The 24,328-nt window shown below is 41.8% G+C and overlaps 2 protein-coding genes across 9 annotated transcripts in view; one reads left to right on the top strand and one right to left on the bottom strand.

The window, feature by feature from the left end:
- LOC148331485 (protein ELFN1-like) overlaps positions 1–23,822 on the bottom strand; it is a 171,894-nt gene extending 148,072 nt beyond the window's left edge. For all 4 annotated transcript variants that reach the window (XM_088303768.1, XM_088303772.1, XM_088303769.1 and 1 more), the window contains exon 1: positions 23,594–23,822. The gene's annotated coding sequence lies outside the window, so the exon portion shown is untranslated. The remainder of the gene's footprint in view (positions 1–23,593) is intronic.
- LOC148331486 (uncharacterized) lies at positions 4,809–19,565 on the top strand. 5 transcript variants are annotated; one of them, XM_088303764.1, is made up of 3 exons: positions 4,809–5,059; positions 5,151–5,218; positions 5,339–10,827. In XM_088303764.1, the coding sequence occupies exon 3, from the start codon at positions 5,816–5,818 to the stop codon at positions 9,968–9,970; it is 4,155 nt and encodes a 1,384-aa protein (XP_088159890.1). In that variant the 5' UTR covers positions 4,809–5,059; positions 5,151–5,218; positions 5,339–5,815; the 3' UTR covers positions 9,971–10,827. The 5 variants fall into 5 exon arrangements, 3 of the variants coding, with proteins under 3 accessions (XP_088159890.1, XP_088159889.1, XP_088159892.1); XR_015844755.1 differs by lacking the exon at positions 4,809–5,059 and adding an exon at positions 17,799–19,565 and having other exon boundaries at positions 5,089–10,510; positions 10,602–10,669; XM_088303763.1 differs by having other exon boundaries at positions 5,151–10,827.
- Positions 23,823–24,328: the final 506 nt, after the last annotated feature.

Here is a 24,328-nt window from a genome sequence, read left to right as displayed (position 1 = left end):
TTTATATATATATATATATATATATATATATAAAGCCCACACTCACAAATCAGCGTCGACTCTACATCTAGCTGTCGCAGATATTCCCGGAATTAATATATTTTCTTGAAGCCAAGCTATTTTGCGCCCCAGCAATATAGACTTTATTTTTACTATATACAATACAATATAATACAATTTTATTTATATAGTGCATTTCATAACAGCTGGAGCTGAAACAAAGCGCTTTCCATTTGCCATCATATAAATTAGTAGGTAATTAGAACACAAACTGAAACACAAAGACATTTACAATAGATGACAAGTAGCGATTTCACCGTGGAAGCGAACGAGAACGTTCTTAGCGTTCTAATTAATAAAGTTAAATGCAGATACCTGAAAGACCCAATATTAGTGCTTTGATGTACTCTTGACTTTTGACACAAGTTTGACTCCGTTAGTGCGGAGAGCCAACAGCTATGAACAGAAATGTTGTATTGCAATCAATATATATCTAGATCAATTTAGCAGACGCTGTGGTGTCCTGTTTATGGGTTGCTTTTTGGAGCCTCAGTTTCTCCCTACAGAGCTTGGGCGGATCCCTCTGGTCACGCTCCTGATCCGGCGCACCTGCAGCTCGTCACTCTCAATCAACCATCAGAGAAAAGCTCAGTGCAGCCAGGAGTCAGGGGCCAGATTATCCTCCTTCAACAGTGGTACGCAGGCTCCTACCTGCGTTTATGTGATCTTGCTCAAGTTGAACTTCTGCCAAACTGACATGATTCCTGGTTTCTCTTGTGTGCTGTCTACAGTGCGTCCTGCCTGTCCGCCCAAGCCGCACGTCATCACCTGCGCCCCCTGAAGCTGCATTGACCTCTTTACGTCCTCTCACCTGGCCTGCCTTCCACTGGACCCCCATCTTTACCTCCCTTCTCCACAATAAACCCCTGGTTCATGCCACTTCTGACTCCGTTTGCTCTTGGGTCCACTTTTCACCTCCACGGCCGCAACACAACCGTAACAGACGCTCTCAGACCAGTGTTCTGCCAAATGTCCTACCCGTGTGAATCGTCCAACCGGAGGCTGATTTTAAAGTCTGTTCTGCCAAAATGTCATTCCCGTGCGAAACTTCCTACCAGAGGCTAATTTGACAGCCGAGGTACTACCGTACGCTTTCAGATTGTTTTGTTTACATGCATACAGGTTGAACTTATGTACAAAGAAAGTGCACATTACTACAAAAAACATTATTGGGTTTAAAAAATGCATTTTCATACACAAAATTGCACAAATACAAAATTATTGGTGACGGCAAGTAGTACAGTAGGTCTTGCCTTACTTGAACTATTTTTAACAACTTGGAAAAGGATTGCCTCCCACACAAAACATCTTTCCTGTCCTTGCTTTTATTGTTTTTAATGGTATAGATGGAATTTTTGTCATGTTTGTAAGTGCCACTGTACATTAGGAAGAAAATTGCAAATAAAATCTGAATCTAATAATAATTTTCTCCTAAAATAGTTCAGCCCTATAGCGAACACATGCATTTGTAAACGTAAACATGAAAGAAAAGCAGGTTGGCTCTCTTGGTGGGAATTGAAATAAAAAAAGAATCCAGATGGAACAATAATTACGCAGCTAGTGATTTGCATTCATGGCGAGAAGGAATTCCAGTTCTACCGCAGCTATTCAAGTTTAAATTACCCTCTCAGCGCAAAACGTGTTTGTTGTACAGATGTATTCATAAAATGTGGAATATTTTCAAGAGAGTTTGAATTCTGATTAATTCCGACAAGTTTTTAAGCTGTAATTTACTCGATTAAAATCGTTTCACAGCCCTAATATATTTGTATATATATATATATATATATATATATATATATATATATATATATATATATATATATATATATAAAACATCCATCCATCCATCATCTGTACCGCTTCTCCTCACTAGGGTCGCGGGGGGTGCTGGAGCTTATCCCAGCTATCTTTGGGCAGTAGGCGGGGGACACCCTGAACTTATAAAACATCCATCATCTGTACCGCTTCTCCTCACTAGGGTCGCGGGGGGTGCTGGAGCCTATCCCAGCTATCTTTGGGCAGTAGGCGGGGGACACCCTGAACTGGTTGCCAGCCAATTGCAGGGCACACAGAGACGAACAACCATCCGCGCTCACACTCATACCTAGGGGTAATTTACAGTGTTCAATCGGCCTGCCATGCATGTTTTTGGAATGTGGGAGGAAACCGGAGTACCCGGAGGAAACCCACGCAGGCACGGGGAGAACATGCAAACTCCACACAGGATGGCCGGAGCTGGGATTGAACTCACGCCCGATGCTGTCTCTCACTGTGAGGCCATCGTGCTAACCAGTAGGCCACCGTGCCGCCTATACAAAACATTTTCTCCGAAAATTACATGTTAGCCAGAGTATCAAGTAGCTTTTTTTTAACATTGTACATAGATTTTGCATCATCCCCCCCCCCAAGTTACACAACAACTGCTTCAGCAGAGCAAACATAATCAGTGACCCCTGTAGTGACCTTTACCTTCAGGGAGGCGCTAAGTCAAGGACGAATATTTTGTTTTCCGAAAGCTATAGAATACAATACAATACAATACAATTTAATTTATATCACCCATAATGCACACAGACCCCATAGTCTGGCCCCCGACTCTCATATGTCCACTATCCACCTGCTATGCCTCATTCAAGTGTTGTGAGAAATCTAAGTCAAATTTATATTGCGCAACACTCAACGTGTCAGTGTAATCATCCATATAATTATGCAAAATCATGTAAATGGGCTTTCACTCGTATAGAGTTTCTCTACCTTAGTTTCTCAAAGCGCCCTTAAAACTGTTTCCTCATTTACCTACTGATGACACAGCATCAAGAGCAACTGCAAGTGCGAAAGCAATTTAAGGTTGCAATACAACCATCATTATTATCTTTATTTTGTTATTTATCGTAAATATAATCCCCAAAAAGCCTTTAAATCACGACAGTGTCTTTTGGGGAGGGTATTTTAGTCCTGATGTTATTTATACATCCAAACCTATTATATAAGCGCCAATGTTAACCTCATAAAAGCGTCCCTTTAAGAAAGAGCAATACAAAGAATTTGATGTGAAACTGGTGAAGTTCTTTTGATCCATACAGTTAGAATGCTATCTTAACTTCTGATGTTTGTTCCCCAAGTTTGTTAGTATTAAAACAATTAAAAACATTCCTGAGGAGAGAGACTTGTGATTTTTAGCATCAGACGGAACATTATTGGCTAACAGAAAAGAGGTGAGTTATGATTTCGCAATGCGAGCCCGAGGGCACATTGACATAAATTTCAGGGTGTTACAGGACTAAGTGGCAGCCCTATGGGATGGATGAAAATGCATGGATTAATCTGTTCTTCTTCCTCAAGTGGAATATTAATTAGAATACCGTGTTTAGAATCGTGGGTACACATAGGGTATTAATGCAAAGAAACCTCGGTCCTCGAGGGCCCCTATCCAGTAATTTTTAGATAGCTCCCTCCACCAACACACCTGATTCACACGACAATCCTGATCATTTGAATCCAGTGTGTGTAAAAAGAGGGAGAAATCAAGCTGGATTATGGTCCTCAATGACCAATGTTGGGCACCCTGATGTAAACTGTTGCATTACCTTGTTATGTAACTTTAGTTGCCATTTTCCCCAGTACCTCAGTGTTTTGGACTTTAGACTCGTGAGAATGTTGCTACATTGTGGCTGTCTGAAAACGTTGATGATTCGTAAGATGACTCAGAAAGACTCTATTCATTGTGTTCATGTCATGTTTTTAATCAAAAATACTTGGGGGAGGCTTGTTCCCCACTACTTTGGCGCCGATTATGTTTCGGCAAGAGATGGCCGCCTCCCACAAATGCCTTCAGCTTATCGAGACGCTTTTTAATGAATGAAGCACTTTGATATGTGTAGGGTCCAAATATTAAGAACTGCTCTTAATACCATCCATCCATCCATTTTCAATACCGCTTCTCCTCACTAGGGTCGCGGGGGGTGCTGGAGCCTATCCCAGCTATCTTCGGGCAGTAGGCGGGGGACACCCTGAACTGGTTGCCAGCCAATCGCAGGGCACACAGAGACGAACAACCATCCGCGCTCACACTCATACCTAGGGGCAATTTAGTGTGTTCAATCGGCCTGCCATGCATGTTTTTGGAATGTAGGAGGAAACCGGAGTACCCGGAGGAAACCCACGCAGGCACGGGGAGAACATGCAAACTCCACACAGGATGGCCGGAGCCGGGATTAAACCCACGAGCGATGCTGTCTCTCACTGTGAGGCCATCGTGCTAACCAGTCGGCCACCGTGGCGCCGCTCTTCATACCAGCCCCAAGAATTATCGTTATCATGCTCGTTTAATTTGTTAGAATACCTAATTAAGCGCCCGCTGACTGGACCGCAGCACCAACGTGGTATGCAAGCGAGATGAGCAACCTCTAAATACTCTCGTTTACTTCTTCATACTCTTGCTTCTCTCTAAGCGCGGCCTCGCCGCAACCCCAATTTGTTATCGCCGTTACATCCTCTCACACACACACATACACACACATGCATGCACAAAAATGGGACCAAAGCAAGTTAGACATCTGGCTCTATTTTTCTAATGCAGTCTAAATTTGGGTGGAGGGAAGGTTGAAGACACGCGCTAGCTGGTGAATTAAAAAAAAAGGGCGGTTTCAACAATTGTGACCAAGAATACAACTGATACAACCATTCTTCCTCAATCAAAGGGGGTCTTTAACTGCCAAAATATTATTTGTCATTTAATTTATTATAATTTTATTATTCATCAAACAATTTGCAAGTTGACCTTATTGATAACTTGTGCATAGTTGTCATGCAAGTTTTCTTTTCCTATTTGTGAATCGTTTGTACATGGAACAATAGGAAAGTAATTATATTGTTTGTTGCTCCGGGGACATGTTTGAGAGTTGCACTGTTCATTCTCATGCGCTCTTTACGTGGCAAGGCAAGTGCCGTCGGACATGATTGACAAGCTGAGTCTTTTGGTCGGCTGAATAAGAAGGTAAACTTTCCCCTATAAGATTACAGGTTAATATCCTGCTGGTTTTGTGTCTATAGTGGCAATGGTTAATATTTTCCGTTCTAATTGTCAGTTTCTGAAGTGACTTTTCTGCCAGCATTTGAAGCTCATTCCCCTCAGAATTATTGTGCAGTCATCGAGGTATGTTTTGCTGCTAACAACTATGTTTACACTTGATGGTGTTGCTGTGCTTTCTTTTCATTATCTTTGTAAATATTGTATATTGCAGTTGTATATTTATATTTTTTGTATGTTTTATAGTTTGAAGGTGACAAATTAATAAATGTCAGCTGTGTAAGAAGATTCGAGACTTGTGATGATTATCTGACGGGAGTGAAAGTCAAACTCGATTCGTTGGATGGAAAAGTCAAACTCGTCTGCGTTGGATGGAGAAGTCAACTCGTCTGCGTTGGATGAAGACGTGAAACTCGTCTGCGTTGGATGAAGAAGCGATCGTCTGCGCATTCTGCTCGCACGTGCTCAACGAAGGAGGACGGCGACAGATCAAAGCTTGGAACTCAGATAAGCCTGGACACATCAGTTCACCTGTTGCTCGCTCAATTTGAGTCCATAAGACAAAGCACTTTAGTTTGTGCTCTAAAGGTGACACAAAGGAGCAGATAACAATAAGGGACTGTGTGTAGCGTGCATTATTGTTTTCCATAAGAAATAAGAACACATGTGGACAAAGTTTATGTAATTTGTGTGTTAAAGAACAAGCATCAATCAAGTGTAAAAATGTCACAAGTAGAACAGACAGAACAGCCTTTAGATATAGAAGGGTCTAAGCAGCCACTTGACTCAGAAGAAGAATCTGAGCTTGATAATTTAGATGAGGTAAAGCAGCCTAAGAATGTTACTGAGCACGTTGCAGATCTACCACGTAGAAGTGAAAGAGAGCGTACTCTTACGGAGAAGGGTAAAGAACTTCACCGTGTAAAAACGGAAGATATACTACGTCGCTTTGATAGAAGTTATGAGTACTGGAAGGCTTTAATTAAGGTAGCAAAAAAATCTGTGATTCATCAGGATTCTAGTGATGTGCTTCAGAAGCATATCAGCAATATTCAAACAGAACTCTCTGAATTGAATCAAGTGTATGATGAATACCGAAAGCTAGACAGCCCCCCACATGAAGTACGCCGCAGGATGGACAACTGTGTGTCCATATCCAATCAAGTAGTAGGAAATGCGCAATCTCAAATTTCAGGAAATAAGGAAGAACTAATGTGGCCTGATGCACCCTCTGTTTTTGCAACCACAATCTGCGATACTATAAAGTCATTCACAAAGGGCGATAGTGTTCACTCAACTCAGTCTGAAGCCAAAAGAAAGGAAGCTGCTGCTGAGTATGCAGCAACTAAAGCTGTGTTACAAATAATGTCTGAGCAAGAACAACATCGAGAGAGATTGCTAGCACTTGAAGCTGAAAATAAGTCGATAGTTGCAGCACAAGAAGCAGACGCACTATCCCGCCGGCTCCAAGTTGAGAAGGAAGACGCAGAACGTAAACTAGAGGAACAGAACCGTGAAGCTGTTCTCCTAAAGAAACAGCAAGAAGAAAATGCATCAAGGCAGAAGTCGGTTGATGACTTAAAAAGACAACTAGAGCGTTTAGAAGAGCTAAAACGACTAAATGCTGCTAAAGCAAAGCTTCAAGTCTACGATGAAACTGAGTTAATTTCAGACCAAGGATTCAAATCTAAGCACTCTGAATCGCCCAACGTGGAGCAAGAAGTCAAGCACGCAAACCCCGTGCATTATTATACCCAACATCCATATATAACTTCAGCGATATCTCAAAGTAACTCTCCACAAGATGACACAAAGGACCTTGTGAAGGTTTTGGCTGAGGCCATATCAGCTAACCGGCTTCCAATCCCAGAGCCCACTGTCTTCACTGGGGATCCACTCAAGTTTAGACACTGGAAGTCATCCTTTCAGACACTCATTGAGAGGAAGAATATCCCAAATACTGAGAAACTCTTTTTCCTTCAAAAATATGTTGGAGGCGGAGCTAAAGAAGGCATAGAAGGCTACTTCATGAGTGGCTCTGATGATGCATATCAAGCAGCATGGGATTTGCTCCATGAACGATATGGTAAACCTTTTGTAATTGCCAAAGCGTTCCGAGACAAACTACATTCCTGGCCTAGGATTGCTTCAAAGGAGACTGGGGAGTTGAGGAAATTTGTAGACTTTTTGCGTAGTTGCGACTCTGCTATGACGAGAAATGACAGTCTAAGTATACTGAACGATGGGATAGAAAATCAGAAGCTCAGCGCTAAGCTACCGGACTGGTTATGCACCAGGTGGAATCGTAAAGCTACTCAATATCAACTTGAGCATGACAAGTTCCCTAACTTCAACTACTTTGTTACATTTCTGACAATGGAAGCAAGCATTGCATGTAATCCAATTACATCATACCAAGCTATACATCAAGGCGGACATGAAAAGGGAAAGGTCAAGAGTCAGACTGAAGAAGGATACAAGAAGTGTTCCGCAGGTGCTAATGCGCTCAGAACAAACGCTAGTGAAAAGATCATATTAACATGCATGTTTTGTAAGAAAGCAGGACATTGTATATTCAAGTGTCGCAAATTCATAAAGGAACCGGTTGAAAACAGAGTAAAATATGTCAAGAGTGAAAAACTATGTTTTGGCTGCTTGAAACCTGGCCATTTATCTAAGAACTGTAAAAAACGAATGGTTTGCGAAACCTGTTCTAAGCTACACCCTACATGCTTACACGCAGATCGCTCAAAGAAAGACCAAGACCCTCAAGAAGACCAAGAATCAACGCAAGAGCACAAGGAAGCAAGCGAAGAAACAAAATCACAATTAACACAGAAAACTGATGACGTTGCTGAAGCGACAGCGCACAGCCACAGAGTTGTTCAAGATGGCAATAACACCCAGACATCAGCAATAATACCAGTCTATGTGTCAACGCCTACTGACTCCAGTAATGAAGTGCTTGTTTATGCTCTTTTAGATTCACAAAGTGACTCTTCTTTCATTTTAGAAGACATAGCAGATAATCTAGATGTCAACAAAGAACAAGTAAAGCTTAAATTATCAACAATGTCATCGAAAAGGAAGATTGTGCACTGTAAAAGAATCAGAGACCTGCAAATCAGAGGGATATTCTCCATGGACAGAATAACAGTTCCCACCACATACACGCGTGAGTTCATCCCTGCAAATAAGAAACACATTCCTACCCCTGAGACTGCGAAGGCATGGTCTCATTTGGAGCATCTTACAGAGAGTATCGCTCCACCAATGGATTGTGAGATTGGTCTACTGATCGGCTACAACTGCCCACAAGCACTCATGCCCAGAGAGGTTGTGTGTGGAGAAAAGAACCAGCCATTCGCACAGAAGACTGACTTAGGCTGGAGCATAGTGAGCTATGGTGAGCTTGGCGAGTATGAAGATGATGCTATAGGATTGAGTCACCGCATCATTGTACGACAAGTGACACCCAAGCCCAAACCAGCAGTTAAGCTCAAAGGTGAAGTGCACTTTGTCTGCAATACTCGGATCAAGGAAGTTTTCACTCCAGTAGATTTCCTAAGAGTACTGGAGTCCGACTTTAGTGAAAGAGTAGAAGAAGAGACACTTGTCTCTCAAGAGGATCTCAATTTTCTTACCCAGCTAAAGGAAGGCATCAAACATAAGCAGGATGGACATTATGAGATGCCCCTCCCGTTCAAACAAGAAAGACCAAATCTTCCTAATAACAAGTCATATGCTGCGCAGCGTTTAAAGAGTCTAGAGAAGAGGCTTAAGAGAGATCAGAAGTACTGCTCAGACTATGTGAATTTCATGCAAGACATTATCACTCGTGGTGATGCAGAGAAGGTTCCAGTAGAAGCACTGGAAAACCGGCCAGCGTGGTATATTCCCCACCATGGAGTCTATCACCGACAAAAACCTGGCAAAATACGTGTGGTCTTCGATTGCTCAGCGAGGTTCCAGAACACAGCGTTGAATGACCACCTTCTCACCGGGCCAGAACTCACAAACACTTTGGTGGGAGTACTTTGTAGATTTCGCAAAGGTCCAGTCGCTATCATGTGCGACGTGGAACGAATGTTTCATCAGTTCCATGTAAGACTTGAAGACCAAGATTATCTGAGATTCTTTTGGTGGGAGAATGGGGATCTAGAGTCACCACCATCAGTCTTTCGTATGCGAGTGCATCTGTTCGGTGCAGCTTCTTCCCCTGGTTGCGCCAATTTTGGTCTTAAACATCTAGCCACTGAAGGGCAGGAGGAATTTAGCCATGAGACAGTGAAATTCATCCAGCGAAATTTTTATGTGGATGATGGATTGGTAAGTGTCACATCCGACACTGAGGCAGTTCAGCTCATCAAGGAGGCTCGACAGCTTTGTAGCTCAGGCAAGCTCAAACTGCACAAGTTTGTCTGTAATAGCATGAAGGTGATGGATACAATACCAGTTGAAGAGCGTTCAGAAAATGTCAAAGAACAGGACATGACTTTCGGAGAACCGCTTATGGAAAGAGCGCTCGGAGTTCAATGGTGTGTTTTTTCTGATGATTTCCAGTTCAGAGTTACAGTCAAGGAACACCCACTGACTAGAAGAGGAGTTTTATCCACAGTGGCATCCATCTATGACCCCTTAGGGTTCGTTGCCCCTTTCATTCTGTTAGGGAAACAGATCTTACAACAAATGTGCCGAGAGAACATCAGTTGGGACGAGCCACTCACAGAAGGTCTCAGAACACAATGGGAAGCGTGGCTACAAGATCTACAAAACCTGTCCCAAGTAAAGATCAGAAGGTGCTTCGTTCCATTGCATTTCTCAGAAGGATCCAAGTACGAGCTTCACCACTTCTCAGACGCTAGCATCATAGGATAAGGGGAAGATTGCCAGAGTAGCAGATATTTATCCAAGTTCAGATGGAAGAGTCAGATAGGTAAAACTTCAGCTCAGTGACTCTTCATTAGACAGCCAAGGCAAACGCATTAAGAAGCCAATCTATCTAGATAGGCCTGTACAGAAGACAGTACTTTTGCTTGAGGCAGAGGAGTAATTGGTTGTTTCATAAAACACTCTGTTAAGTGTTGAAAGAAAAGTAAATCACATTGCAGTTGTGATTTGGTGGGAGTTTAACTGCCAAAATATTATTTGTCATTTAATTTATTATAATTTTATTATTCATCAAACAATTTGCAAGTTGACCTTATTGATAACTTGTGCATAGTTGTCATGCAAGTTTTCTTTTCCTATTTGTGAATCGTTTGTACATGGAACAATAGGAAAGTAATTATATTGTTTGTTGCTCCGGGGACATGTTTGAGAGTTGCACTGTTCATTCTCATGCGCTCTTTACGTGGCAAGGCAAGTGCCGTCGGACATGATTGACAAGCTGAGTCTTTTGGTCAGCTGAATAAGAAGGTAAACTTTCCCCTATAAGATTACAGGTTACTATCCTGCTGGTTTTGTGTCTATAGTGGCAATGGTTAATATTTTCCGTTCTAATTGTCAGTTTCTGAAGTGACTTTTCTGCCAGCATTTGAAGCTCATTCCCCTCAGAATTATTGTGCAGTCATCGAGGTATGTTTTGCTGCTAACAACTATGTTTACACTTGATGGTGTTGCTGTGCTTTCTTTTCATTATCTTTGTAAATATTGTATATTGCAGTTGTATATTTATATTTTTTGTATGTTTTATAGTTTGAAGGTGACAAATTAATAAATGTCAGCTGTGTAAGAAGATTCGAGACTTGTGATGATTATCTGACGGGAGTGAAAGGGGTCCTCTAATTTTTTTAAATATGGCGCACTCATGTGTCGCATGCAGTCTTCTCAGCGTTGAATAGGACGCAGCAATCCATGTGTTATCGCAGCATTGTTGCTTCGCTTGGCTAATGTGGCAACATACGACCAGCGGGTGGTAACAACTGGCGCCAAAAAAATGTACGGGGATCTCATCGTTCTTGAACCCAACCCCATTGCTGCGTCCAGTGGGATCATTTAAAAACTCTCAAAACAATGTAATTGTTGATTGGGATTCTACAGAGGTTCACAGGGTTTAAGGGGACAGTTGATTGACGTGAACATTGCCATTTATATAATGGGTACTAATATTCACCCCCCTAAAAGACTGTTGTAGTGATATAAGGGTTTCACGACAAATTGGCACGCCCCCTTTTGGAGCTTGGCTTGTTATTTTTTCTGGTCTCAGCTGTCTACATCACTGCAGGGAGGCAAGCGTTGTAATATTGCTTTGCATTGTTAGTTCTGTTGTCTAAAACGATGACCGATCGCAACCAAATGTACTTTATTATTCTTGTCCACTTAATCCTGTGAAAGTATAAAAGAGTTCTGCACAATAATTTGGATTTATTGACATCAAACATGAGCTCATGTGATCACCTCCACAAAATCAAAAATATACCGTGCCGATCTCTTCTCCACTTACACAGGCTGAAACGGACAAGACACACACGGACCCCGACTGGTTATATTTCTGACATTTAGCTATGCTAAAGTTGTGTCAAGTCTCAGGAGGCAACCAACGTGTGGTGGAAGGCAGCCTTGGATCTTTATCCCCTCAGCTCCATTCCGGACCTCGGCTCACAGTAGGATAATGGCATGGCTAATAGCAACAATTTGCTTTAAGACTCGAAAATAAAAGGTGTCAGCACAGCGGCTTCATGTCTTGGAGTTGCCTCTCAAGCAGTGAAGTACGTTCATGTCCGATACCGCTTGCAGCCGCCAGCTTCACCGTGTGAGTGAGTGGCTGTCGATTTCAGATAAAGACCTCATCAAACACCGGAGTGTCATGTCTGTTTGATTATTTAGGTTTTTGACTTTAGTTTCATGTTTTGGCCTTGTGTTCCTGTGTCTTCTGTCTCGTCATGTCTATCATGTCCACCTGTGTTTGTTTACCCAAGCCCTGGTGTTAACCAATCAGGTCCTTCCAAGCCTTCTGTGTTTTTCTTCAAGTTCTTGTTGGTGCATTGCCTTTTGTCAGCGGTCCTTGTCAGACATCCATGTTAAGGTTTACCTCTGTTATCCTCCTGCCTGTCTCGCTTTATTTTCAGTTTAGTCAAGTCCTTGCGTTTTGTTGCTTCCACTGCTTGTACTTTAATGTTTTGTGATAAAATACCCGTTAAGTTTTCCCTGCCTTGCTTCCCTGCATTTTTGGGTCCTCCTCTTCCTTAACCTCCACATCACCACATATCCTGACACGGAGGCTGTATTCTGAAATGTTCCGCATTGTGGAGGGGCATGTGCTTTTTGCCGGGGCTGCTTAGGGAGAGTCAGTGTTGGATAACGAGCTTCGCGACCACATTGGTTGTTGTGCCATGGTGAAAATTTGGACTTGAAACATCCAGCACACCCACGCACGACCATAATGAGGAAATGCAGTGCAGAAATAGATGGATGCGTCGAAATTCAGAGCACAAAATTTCTGGCGAGGAGGCTAACTCCATAGCTGAGTGAGGCAGCATTAGATGAAACATTTTCGGATGAGTGGTGTACGTGTCGCCCAGACGCCTGAAATTGTAATATAAAAACAACGTACGACCTACTTAAGGTGGCGGCGTGGCTCAGTGGTAGAGTAGTCGTTACCCCCATTTGCTCCTAATGGTATGTCATCATTAGGTAGATGAGATAATAGTGTGAAGCGCTTTGAGTACCAAAGGTAGAAAAGCGCTATGCAAGTGACAGCCCATTTGCCATTTACTTCATCTTTGGAAGGATTAGAAAAATAAATATCTGACTCAGAACTACAGTGAGAGCTGTTACATTCCAAAGAAGACATGAGTTCTAGTCGATAGCGTGTTGTAGTTTTTAACGTCGCCTACAGTCGAAAAACTGGGGCCAATCCTCATCTAAATACATGTGCACGTCTGCTCATTCCCACTTCAGTCGCTGCAAATATCCCTGCTGCTTTTTGCCCCGCACGTCCTAACCATGATCAGCAAAGAAGCATATACATATATGTAGCTCTGCTGGTGCATCTGCTAACTATCTAACTATCTCATTTAATATAAACCAGACATGGAGAGGTTAAGCCTTCATATGTTGAACTGGTCATAGATAGGTATGTCCACAAGAATTGTGTTGCCAATTGATCACCAACTTTATAAGCAATGAAAGTACAATGAGTTCCAATTTGTTCATTGGTCACTTGAGTGACTCTCACAGGACATGGCGAGAGCGGAGGGGGCGTGGCCATATTCCTCATTAAAAGTAGGCATTTTTCCAGTTGTCACTTATTTCCTAATTTCTCCAGAATGATTGGATAAAAAAGAAAATAACTGATTTCAGTTTCCTGACCAAAAAATACATTAATTGAGCCTGTTAATGAAAAAATGTGCCATCTCGGCTGGATAATTATCTCAACTGTTGTCATGTTTATAAATGAAAACCAGTGACATCCCTGCACCACTGCAAGGCTGAGAAACGGTCTGTCTGTAACCCTTATTTAAAGTGCAATGATTGAAACTAATTGACCAACAAATTAATCCATAATTATTTTTGATAATCGATTAATAGTTTAGAGAACTCGTTTCATTCAAAATTGTTCAAATCATCAGAATTTCAACCTTTCAACAGTAAATATTCTCAGATTCCTGTAGTACTCTGTGAAAGCAAAATGATTGTGTTGAATGAAAATAAAACATTTGCAACCATCTGCTTTTACTTTGGAAAACATTTTACCTATTTTCTAACATGTTACTTACCAAACCACAAACTAAATCATAGTTAATTGGTTTGTGTGTTTTCTGCATCGTTAACTTTAAATAATATATTTTTTTTAATGAAGGAATTGAAACTGAAACATGTTTTCTAAAATCCAATTCATTCACAAGAATAAATGACTGATTCATCAATTATTAAAATAATCGTTAGTTGTACCCCTACCCCTGATCAAATTCATCTAATTGCTGTAACAGAATGTAGACCACCAGCGGTCTACATTCGGTACCAGACTTGGACACGTTTCCAGCAGACGTGTCCTTGAGACAGACTTTTGGCCACCAAATAGTCAGATGCGTCAAGCAGTTGACAAAGGACACACAATTGCTGTGCCAGAACAAAATAGTCTTCCAAATTCCAAAACATCTGCGGCAAGGCTTGCACCTGCATGAAAGAAAATCACGAAACGTCAGATTTTCCGTGCCGTCTATGAAAATAGTCCCTCCTCTCTTTCCTGTGGATCTTTCACTTCTGCCGTTTTCTACTACTCAGGGCCCTCAAATGGAGCCAGTGAGTGCAAAACCTCTGCTTGTAGTCTTCTACTTGTCAGACAAAAGCATTCAAATAGTAGCCTAAGGCACAACTGTTGCACACATACTTGATTTACGGTAACCCTCTAAGACTCAATGTTGTAATATTATGGCTGCCAGGATGGCCGAGTGGTCTAAGGCGCCGCGTTCAGGACCCAGTCTCCCCAGGAGGCCTGGGTTTGAATCTCAAATTTTTTTGGCTGCCAGGATGGCCGAGTGGTCTAAGGCGCCGCGTTCAGGACCCAGTCTCCCCAGGAGGCCTGGGTTCGAATCTCAAATTTCCCCATTGTGGGACTAATAAAGGGCAAATTATTATTATTAATTTAATTTCTTTTTGAGATAGGAATGGCATAACAGATGCATGTTTTGCGTTAATTTTATTTATTTGTTTCATTGTTTGCTGTTCAGTGGATATTCAGTGATAGTTTTGGTTTTGATTTAAAACCTTGACTATAAGGACTGTGGTGACTAGTCACATCCCTCCCCTGACATTGATGATCTCACTCTGTTAATATCAATTTGTCTAATCTGCTGCTTCTCAATTACTGTCTGTTATGCCCCCCCTACCAAGAAGAAAACAATTTGCACACCTCCCACCACCACCCAGTCTCCACTGTGACCATAAAATAGCTTTTTTGTTGCAAAACTAACCCACACCTGCTTTCGCGCTGTGCTGTCTTTCTTAAGATGCTAGCATGCGCGAGCTAGCATGCGCTTGATCGTGCGGTGCACCCCTATGTATGTGTTAAATAAAGAAATAGCATACACAACTGAGACTGTGCCCTTTAACGTGGTGTGCCCTATGGTCATAAAAATACGGTCGGTAAAATTCCTTTAGATTTTTTTTTTGTAGACATCACGTCATTATGGAACTCATTCATCAAATTTGAATTATTATATTGAAATAAATTTTGCAAAAACCTCAAATATTGATTCATGGTTCAGTGTAGTTATCTTATAAATGTGCTTTTCTGTTAAAAGTTGCTAAGTTTAGACCATAATTCATTAATGAATAGCTGCGGTGGGAGCAGCGGCTGTCTCCAGTCCCTGTTCTGGCTGCCCAGCAGCAGCGGCCTTCTTAAGTCTGTTTGCCGGCTGCCCGACAGATGCGGCATCCCTCAGTTCCTGTGCCAGCTCCTCTGCAGAGACAGCCACCCTCAGTTCCTGTTCCAGCTCCTTGGCCGCACCGGCCTCATTCCGACTCTGCCTTGGCGGCACTCGTTCTGTGACCGCCCTCCGACTCTGCCTTGGTGGCGCATGACCTGCGGCCCCATCCGACTCTGCCTCTGCGGTGAACGACCTGGGGCACCATTGGCTCCGGTCTGGTCTATAGGACGGCCACCTGACTTGTTCCATCAGGACCTGCTCGTCTGGCCTTTCGGGCTGACCACCTGGTTGCACCCGTCAGGATCCGTTCGTCTGGCCTCCGGGCCAACCACCTGACTGGACCCATCAGGATACGCTCGTCTGGCCTCCGAGACACCCACCTGACTGTTTCCGTGAGGATCTGCTCGTTTGGCAACTCAGTAGTGGCCATTATCAGCAGCAGTTTGTCTTCTGATGTAGTCCCCACAACATTTTAAACATTAGATAGTGCAACCCCTGCTTAAGAAACCTGGCCTTGATCAAGATGTGCTGACAAATTTTAGACTCATTTCCCAATTGCCTTTTATTTCTAAAATTCTGTTAAGATCTTTCTTGGATGAACACAATGTGATGGAGGTTTTCCAGTAAGGTTTCAAGATGATGCATAGCACAGAGTCAGCCCCGTTACAAGTCTTTTATGATATAGTCCAAGCAACTGGCACTGGAGACTGTGTGTGTCTTGTTTTTGATGGATCTAACAGCAATGTTCTATCCAGTGGAACACAGTATACCTCTGGTTAGTGTACAGCATAAGGCAGGACTTTTTGTGTTAACCTAGGTTGCGCTGAGTCTCACTCTGTCGTTCTATCATATGGCGTACCACCGGGTTCTGTTTTGGGGCCTATTCTGTTTTCACTGTATTTGCTTGGTTCAATCCTTTGAAAACATGGAATTTCCTTCCACTGCAATGCGGATGACATTCGGATATATGTACCGCTGAGCAAAAAGACGTTTCTCCTTAAGACCACTTTGTCTTGTCTAGAGGAAACTAAAGCCCGGATGGGTAACGCTTTATAATAAGTACACGCTAATAAGCATTAGCTAAGCATTTGTAAATAGTGAAGTCATCGTTTATAAAGCATGTTTCTGACTATGAATAATAATAATACAATGAATACAATAATTATAATGAAATGGAGAGGGTCCACACGTTCAAGTTCCTGGGAGTACAGATCTCCGACGACCTTTCTTGGACTCACAACACCACAGCAGTGGTAAAGAAGGTCCACCAGCGTCTGCACTTCCTGAGAGTCCTCAGGAAATTCAACCTGGACAGGAAGCTGCTGCTAGCCTTCTACCACTCGTCCATCGAGAGCCTGCTGACGTACTGTGTCTCCACCTGGTACAGCGGCTGCACTGAGGCGGACAGAGTGAGGCTCCAGAGGACAGTCAAAACAGCGCAAAGGATTATTGGCTGCCCTCTCCCCTCACTGTTGGACATCTACACCGCCCGGTGCCTCAGAAGGGCTCTCAACATCGTCAAAGACAATACCCACCCAAACTCACACCTGTTCGACCTGTTGCCCTCTGGCAGGCGCTACAGATGCATCAAATCGAGGACCAATAGACTGAGAAACAGTTTCTTTCCGAGAGCCATCTCCATTCTGAACTCTCACACACACACGAGAACACCCTTACCTTGCAGAACAGCATCGTGATGTGTTTTTATATACCCTATTCAGTACTAAATTCCATTGCACTCTCTTATTTATTTATCTAATTTATATATTTGTCTGTATTATTGTTGTATTGCACTGGAGAGGGGAGCCCTCTAATCTCGTTGCACACTTGAGTACAATGACAATAAAAGGATTTCTAATTCTAATTTGCATATAGTTTGTAAATCAAACCTACCTATCGTATACTCCCTGCACTTCGGTGCAACCATCACACTGTGGTGGTATGTTGATCCACAAACTGGTGCCCATACCCAGCATCATAAATTCCAAAAATCAGAGTACTTTGTTTTCACAGTCATAAAATTACATTTATTATTTAATAATGTCATGTCATGTCATTAGCCACACCGCTTATCCAGTACAGGGTTGCGGGAGGGTGCTGGAGCCTTTCCCAGCTGACTACGGGCGAAAGGTGCACTACACCCTGAACTGGTCGCCAGCCAGTCACAGGGCAGACATAGATACCGTCACTGAGTGGGAACTGAACCCACGCTGCCCGCACACAACTCGGGCGAGTGTACCACTACACCATCAGTGACTCTTATTTTATGTGTTGAGTATTACTAAATATGAAGATAGAATTTACTAACTTGCCTCCTGTTCTGTCTTCTCCAGAGGGAAGTCCTCCCATTGTTTGCCCATGGGTATTTTGCAGCCACTTCCTGTCCCTAAACGACCATGGTAAATAGCAACTGACTGACTTTGTCACAGGCTTGTCCCTAACCTCCACTGCCACTGGGATGTCACCTTTGATGGTCACCTATGGATACCAGACGCCGCTATTTCAGACCTAGGAACATCAGGTAGCGGTTCCCTTGGTTCATCCCCATCTTCGCCCTTGCCATACAGTGTGGGGGTATGCCAGAGCCGCATTATCCTGTGCGGACCAAAGTAATTGCCACCTGGCTGACAGACACCGTGTTCCTGCCCCAGATTATTTCTTGGGACAGAAGGTCTGGCTCTTGACCCGTGATCTCCCCCTGTTGTCAAATGCGCTATATAAATAAAGTTGTATTATATTGTATTGTATTCAAGTCCATTCTCGAAAGTTGGCCCGAGGTTCATAGTTTACTTTGTCATTGAGAAGATCATCAACCTGTCTGCTGTCTGTCTTAAACTCCCATCTTGTCTCAACGTCCATGTGACTTAACATGTCTGCATTCTGAAGCCCGTGTCCTCCAGTCCACTCGACCCTTCGAATGGTCCACCGCCCTCATTGACAATCAACCGGCCTATATTGTCTAAAAGATTCTGGATGTCCGTTGTCGAGGTCGTGGCATCCAGTACCTACAATGCTGAGGAGCGCTCCGGGATGTCTCGTTCGCTCATCCTGGCCTTCTTTGGCGAGTTGCATCAGTGCTGTTGTTCGATCAAGGTTCTTTCATTGTAGGCAACTGGCTAAGGTGAAGCCCTTTCGTTCTCAACAGCACTTAGAAACAGTAATTCATGACATCATCTAAGCTGGGTCATTGTAATACACTTTATTTTGGAGTCAGCCAGTCCTCCCGCAAGTCTCTCTGCTTTTTGTATTCAAATGTTTAAATGGCCTTGCCCAAGCCTACCTCTCTGAGCTCCTCCACCCCGACACTCCTCCCCAGTGCCTCAAGTTTGCGGACCAGAGGCTACTGGAGGTGCCGAGGACTAAGTGGAGCCGCAGAGGGCATTGAACCTTTTCTGTTGCTGGTCCTTCCCTATGGAATGACCTTCCATTAAATGCCCATTTTTAAAACCCATTTGGTGACACATTTTTATTCCTTGTCTTTTGACTTGAGACTGTTCACTATTCTCCTGTTTTCTGATGTCTACTTTTGTATCATTAATTTGTATTTTAACTTACTGCTTTCACTGTGGTTGTTATTGAATTATTGCTACTTTGTGTTTTACTATATGTGAAGCGCTTTGTGATAGCTGCAACTGTTCTAAAATGCGCTATAAAATAAAGTTGTATTGTATTGAATGTGAATTTGTAACTTCTTTGGGAGGGAACCATGGCTTCCCTTTTTATGATAAGTACAGAGTATAATCATACAACCTCACACAGAATTGTGTCTGTATATATACTTAGATCACTGCTTTGGTAACATTCCAGGCACAGGTTGCATCCTCTCTCATCCTGATGCATGCGGTACCAAAGAAAGGGTGACAAGCTTCAGGTACAGATATGGTGACATTGGTGAGTCCTCCAGCCAACAGGTCAGTTGACCCCTCCCAATAGATGTTCGCAAAGACATGGTTGCACATTTCCCAGGGAAGACCAAGAGGGGACGTTGCAGACACTGTGTTCAGTGGTACACATCCACACGGTGCAGCATCTACAATGTTTGCCTCTGCTTCTTTGGGGAAAAAAATGCTTTGTGAACTATCACAGCAAATTAACATTGTTAAAAAGATGTACAGGATGTAAATATTTGATTTTGTGTTGTTTAGTGTTCATAATGTAAATATTTGATTTAGTATGGTTTGAATAAATGTGATATTTATAAAACTATGATTTTGATTATTGTGTGATTATTACTGATAATATTTAGGTAATATTAAGGCGCTAAATTAACAATCCATCCTGCACGTTAATGCTTCAATGTTCAAACCACCCAATCCCAAGATTGCAAGAATACATTTTCCGAAAAAAAAAAAAAAAAAAACATAAAAATGTAAAAAGAAAAGAAAAATGCCAAAAATGTCTACATCAGATATATTCTCCAACAATGTCTGGATCAGATATTTAATATTATTCACCACAACAACGTTATTGACCAGAGTATTGGGGCAGAAAATGGAGAAAAATAATGGGACCTTAAAATTCTTTTGTTGATTCTATTTTCAGACTGCTCAAAGCATTACTACATTTCTGCGTGCACTGCCATTAGTAGAGTAGAGTAGAACCATTTTATTTCATGAAGAGACTTTAAAATATACAATATGTATATAGTATTATTATATACAATATAGCTTGAACGAATTTGCAAATTCAGCTATTCATTTTGGAACCTATCCGCCGCTATTCATGTTTTTTTTTTACCCATTTATTCACAGATCCGAACACACACTTACTCACATTTTTATGTATTATTTTTTTATTTTAACATATCTTTGCTATGTATGATCAGGCTTGGTTCCCGAATCGACAATGAATGGAACTAAAATGTTAACCTTACTTCAAAAAGGTAATTATTGTCATTGTGTGGTGTTGCTCAATGTTTAGTAGATGTAAGACAAGTGTTTAAGAGTTCATTACCCCCACCCTTCCTCATGTCGACGCCCCTGCCACTTGGGTTGGTTATCGGCTATCATCCAAATGCTTGATATGACACTATTTTCAATGCCGTTGGTTCCACCCTAGGGATGTCCACATTTCTCGACGTTTTAAAAATAGAAATGCCAAATGCCTTTAAGGCGCCACTCCAACATGACTCTTTCAGGATGTCAGTCACCATCTGACATCTTCAAGAATTCACATCATCAACGTGAAAAACACAGGACCAGCACTCAGATGTATGGGTCAAGGAAATATAGGTAAAAATTATTTAATTAGACAAAGACTAACAGATTAAAAATGTAACTCAGTATTAAGTCACAAGTAGTTAGAATGCACTCCTTTCTTCACCTTGCAGTCAAAAAAAGTCATCAATTATTTGACTGGTATGAATAACTTAAGGTAGATTCAATTACCGTATTTTCGCAGTCATAGGACGCAACACCTGTTGAGGGTGCTATTTCTGTCTTTGAAGCACACACTGGGTGCGCCGCCTACAAGGCTGCTTTAGCTCAGCTGCTTTTAGCATAGCAATAGCTCGGCTGCTCACGCTGACTCAGCCCTTGGCAATTCACTTTGCCTCAATACCATAAGCAATCGCCACATTTCAAAGACAGTTGCCATGATACCATTGACAATCACTATCATTAACAATGACTCTAACCAATAATAGGTATCATAGCAATAGTCTACAAGACTACGTCAGGGGAGGGACTTCACTGGTCACCACACTCCTTAGAGTCACGGTTTAAAAAAAAAAAAAAAAAAAAAAAAACTCAGCATACAAGCAAACAATTCAGTTACATTTAGTTACTCAACAGTTAAACCAAAACAAAAGAAATACAATAAAATGTAATTTATTTACTTACTTATTAACTTAAAGGAGGACAAGATCCAAGATGACCCATTTTTACTAACAAGCTCAGTTTATATATTTTTGTGATCAGGAAACTGAAATTAGTTATTTTCTTTTTTATCCAATCATTTCATTTTGGAGAAATTAAGAAATAATTGCCGACTTGAAAAACGCCTACTTTTAATGGGGAATATGGCCACCCTCCCCCCAACGTCCCCTTCCGCCACCCACCTCCAGGGTTCATCGATGAGGAGTTGATCCAAAATCGACACCAACTCGCACCCCGACACTGACAACTTCATGAATTGGCTGCAAGCGGTGGTGGACGCAAATGTGCATGAGTGGCAACAGCCAGGCATCCCCGGTAAAAAGCTAATTTTGTCGTGCTAACGTCGTCTGTCTTGCAACCAAAAGCTAATTGCTACCCTGAGCTGCGCTGTTAATTTGAACTCGGCCAAAGAACGTACTGTTGTTTTTTTGTTTTCACAAAATTTTGTCTAACTAAATGTCTGAAATATAACCAGTTGGGGTTTGAGTGCACATTCTTGCTCTTGTCCGCTACGTCCTGTGTAAGTGGAGAATCAATCGGCACAATATTTTTGAATTTGTGGCGGTGATCACATCAGCTCACGCTTGATGTTAATCATTCCAAACTATTGTGCAGAACACTTTTATACTTTCACAGGTTGAAGAAGACAAGCAGCAGCTATGAACAGAAATTTTGTATTTTAATCAATGCGTATTTATACATAAGGCAAATGCTACATTACCAATATAGCAGACGTTCTCAGACCGGTACACGGAAACGGTTGACGTCATCATGATGAGGAGGTTTGAGGTTTCGCACCTCAATGTACTGAGTTTTTAGGTCTACGCAATAATAGGTCTCAAAATTATACATTTTAATCAATATACCTTTGCTGATGGACAATGATTTTATTGACATAATTAGGGCAGGGCACACATAGATGAACAACCATCGCTCACCTAGCGACAATCACACCTAGGGACAATTTAGAATGTCCCACCAACCTGCCATGCATGTTTTTGGAATGTGGGAGGAAACCAGAGTACCCGGCGGAAACCCACGCGTGCACGGGCAGAACATGCAAACTCCACACAGAAAGGCCGGAGCTGGAATCGAACTCATGACCTCTGCACTGTGAGGCCATCGTGCTAACCAGTCTCCACCGTGCCGCCCCTTAAGTCGATATATAAGTCAATAACACCATACTTTTCAGGATTATTTTTCGCATGTTCGATGAAGAGGTAGTGGTAGCCGTTCTGCTACATGGTTACTCAAATTCTGTACCCAGACTTTGTGCAGTTCATGCTTGCAAAGCACTTTGTGCTTTGAGATTGTGGATTAACATCTCAAACAACATGGTGTTATATGTTGTAAGGTTCAGTTTGTTTTTCACTATCCCCATCCAGTTTTTTCACTTACGATCCAATGACATCTTTATTTTATTATTATTATTTATTTTTTACTTTAATACAAAATATGTTCCAAAACTGTGATGTCACTGAGTAATGCAATAACAATTATTACTCTGAAAATTCACTAGAAAGCACGATTTGAAGCGTACACCCACCGGCATCTACCCAACCAAGTAGATTTCAAATCTGTGGGAAACACAGATTTTATACATGAATAAAATGAATTCTTCTGTTTGATTTGTGAGATTTCGTATATATATATATATATATATATATATATATATATATATATATATGTTTGATTTGTTAGATTTCGTATATATATATATATATATATATATATATATATATATATACGAAATCTAACAAATCAAATAGATGAATTCATTTTGGAGAAGGAATAAAGTCAGTCAAATGTGGTCTTTAAATATGCTTTCACCAATATGCTCACAAGAATTTCCAATAATGAGCTCTGCAACATGCAAAAACCTTGCAAAACCGCTGAACCAAAATGGAATGACAAATTCCAAACAGCAAAGTTGCTGACCAACGTGCTGAACAAAAAGCATTTCAATATATCCGCATGACACGGTGGGCCACTTCATTAGGTACACCCGTACCGTTTGATAAAATGCCAGAATTACATGGAGAGCTGTACCAAATATTTCGTTTATTTGGCGACATCAGAGGGTCCAAATATTAGGAACTGCTCATGTCATGTGTGCTTAATAAAGTGACATCCACCGGCAGTCTGACTATCACGCATAAGCACTGCACGCACACACGCACGTACACACAAGGACATGTTTGTGCAGAAATGTCAAAGTTTCCTGGGCAATCGTTCCACTTCCAGATTCCTACCTGCTTGCCTCCAATCCGTTGACGACAGCTCCTCCTTGGGTTAAATATGCTCCGTTTTCCGCACCCCACCTCTGGTGGTCGTCCGGTCTCCACTCTCTCGGTTGCACCTTCCTCAGACACGATGAGGAGCGTGCCAGGAGTACGGATGTCGGGAAGGTTGTTTTTTTTTTAAATATATATATTTTTTTGGTGGTGGGGTGATGTGATGCACTGCCTCCTCTTCCTCCCTCTCCTCCTCTTGTAGGTTTGTGGCGATCACACTGCGTCAGGCTGCCCCTCCTCTCTCTCTCTCTCGCTCTGTCTCCCCCCCCCCTCTCTCTTTCTCTCTCTCTCTCACTTGCCTTAACCATGTATCTCTGGTGATTGAAGTTTCCGCCATAGGATGACAGGTATGGATTTTTTTCATGTTTACTTTTACAAACTTTTATTTAAAATGTTCTCATAAAAACTACTTACACCCTAAAACGGATTGGTTAAATGTAACCAAAAGAATGGTTATATTTGACCAATCAAGCTTTTGGTTATCACAACCAATCTCGAATGGTAGAGTTTTCAACCAATCTATAGTTGTCATTTTAAGATATTGGTTAAAGGAGGACAAGACTCACAATGCCCCATTTTTCACTAACAAGCTCAGTTTATATATATTTTTTTGATCCGGAAACTGAAATGAGTCATTTTTATCTACTCATTTTGGAGAAATAAGGAAATAAGTGATGACTTAATGACTTTTAA

Source organism: Idiotropiscis lumnitzeri, chromosome 8 (assembly GCF_059441095.1).
Source record: "Idiotropiscis lumnitzeri isolate Australia: NSW breed Sydney's pygmy pipehorse chromosome 8, RoL_Ilum_1.0, whole genome shotgun sequence".
Classification (NCBI taxonomy): Eukaryota; Metazoa; Chordata; class Actinopteri; order Syngnathiformes; family Syngnathidae; genus Idiotropiscis; species Idiotropiscis lumnitzeri.
This window is presented reverse-complemented; position numbering and strand designations above follow the sequence as displayed.

Coding starts and splice junctions, on each gene's coding strand:
- LOC148331486 (XM_088303764.1), top strand. CDS start 5,816: ATGTCACAAGTAGAACAGACAGAACAGCCTTTAGATATAGAAGGGTCT.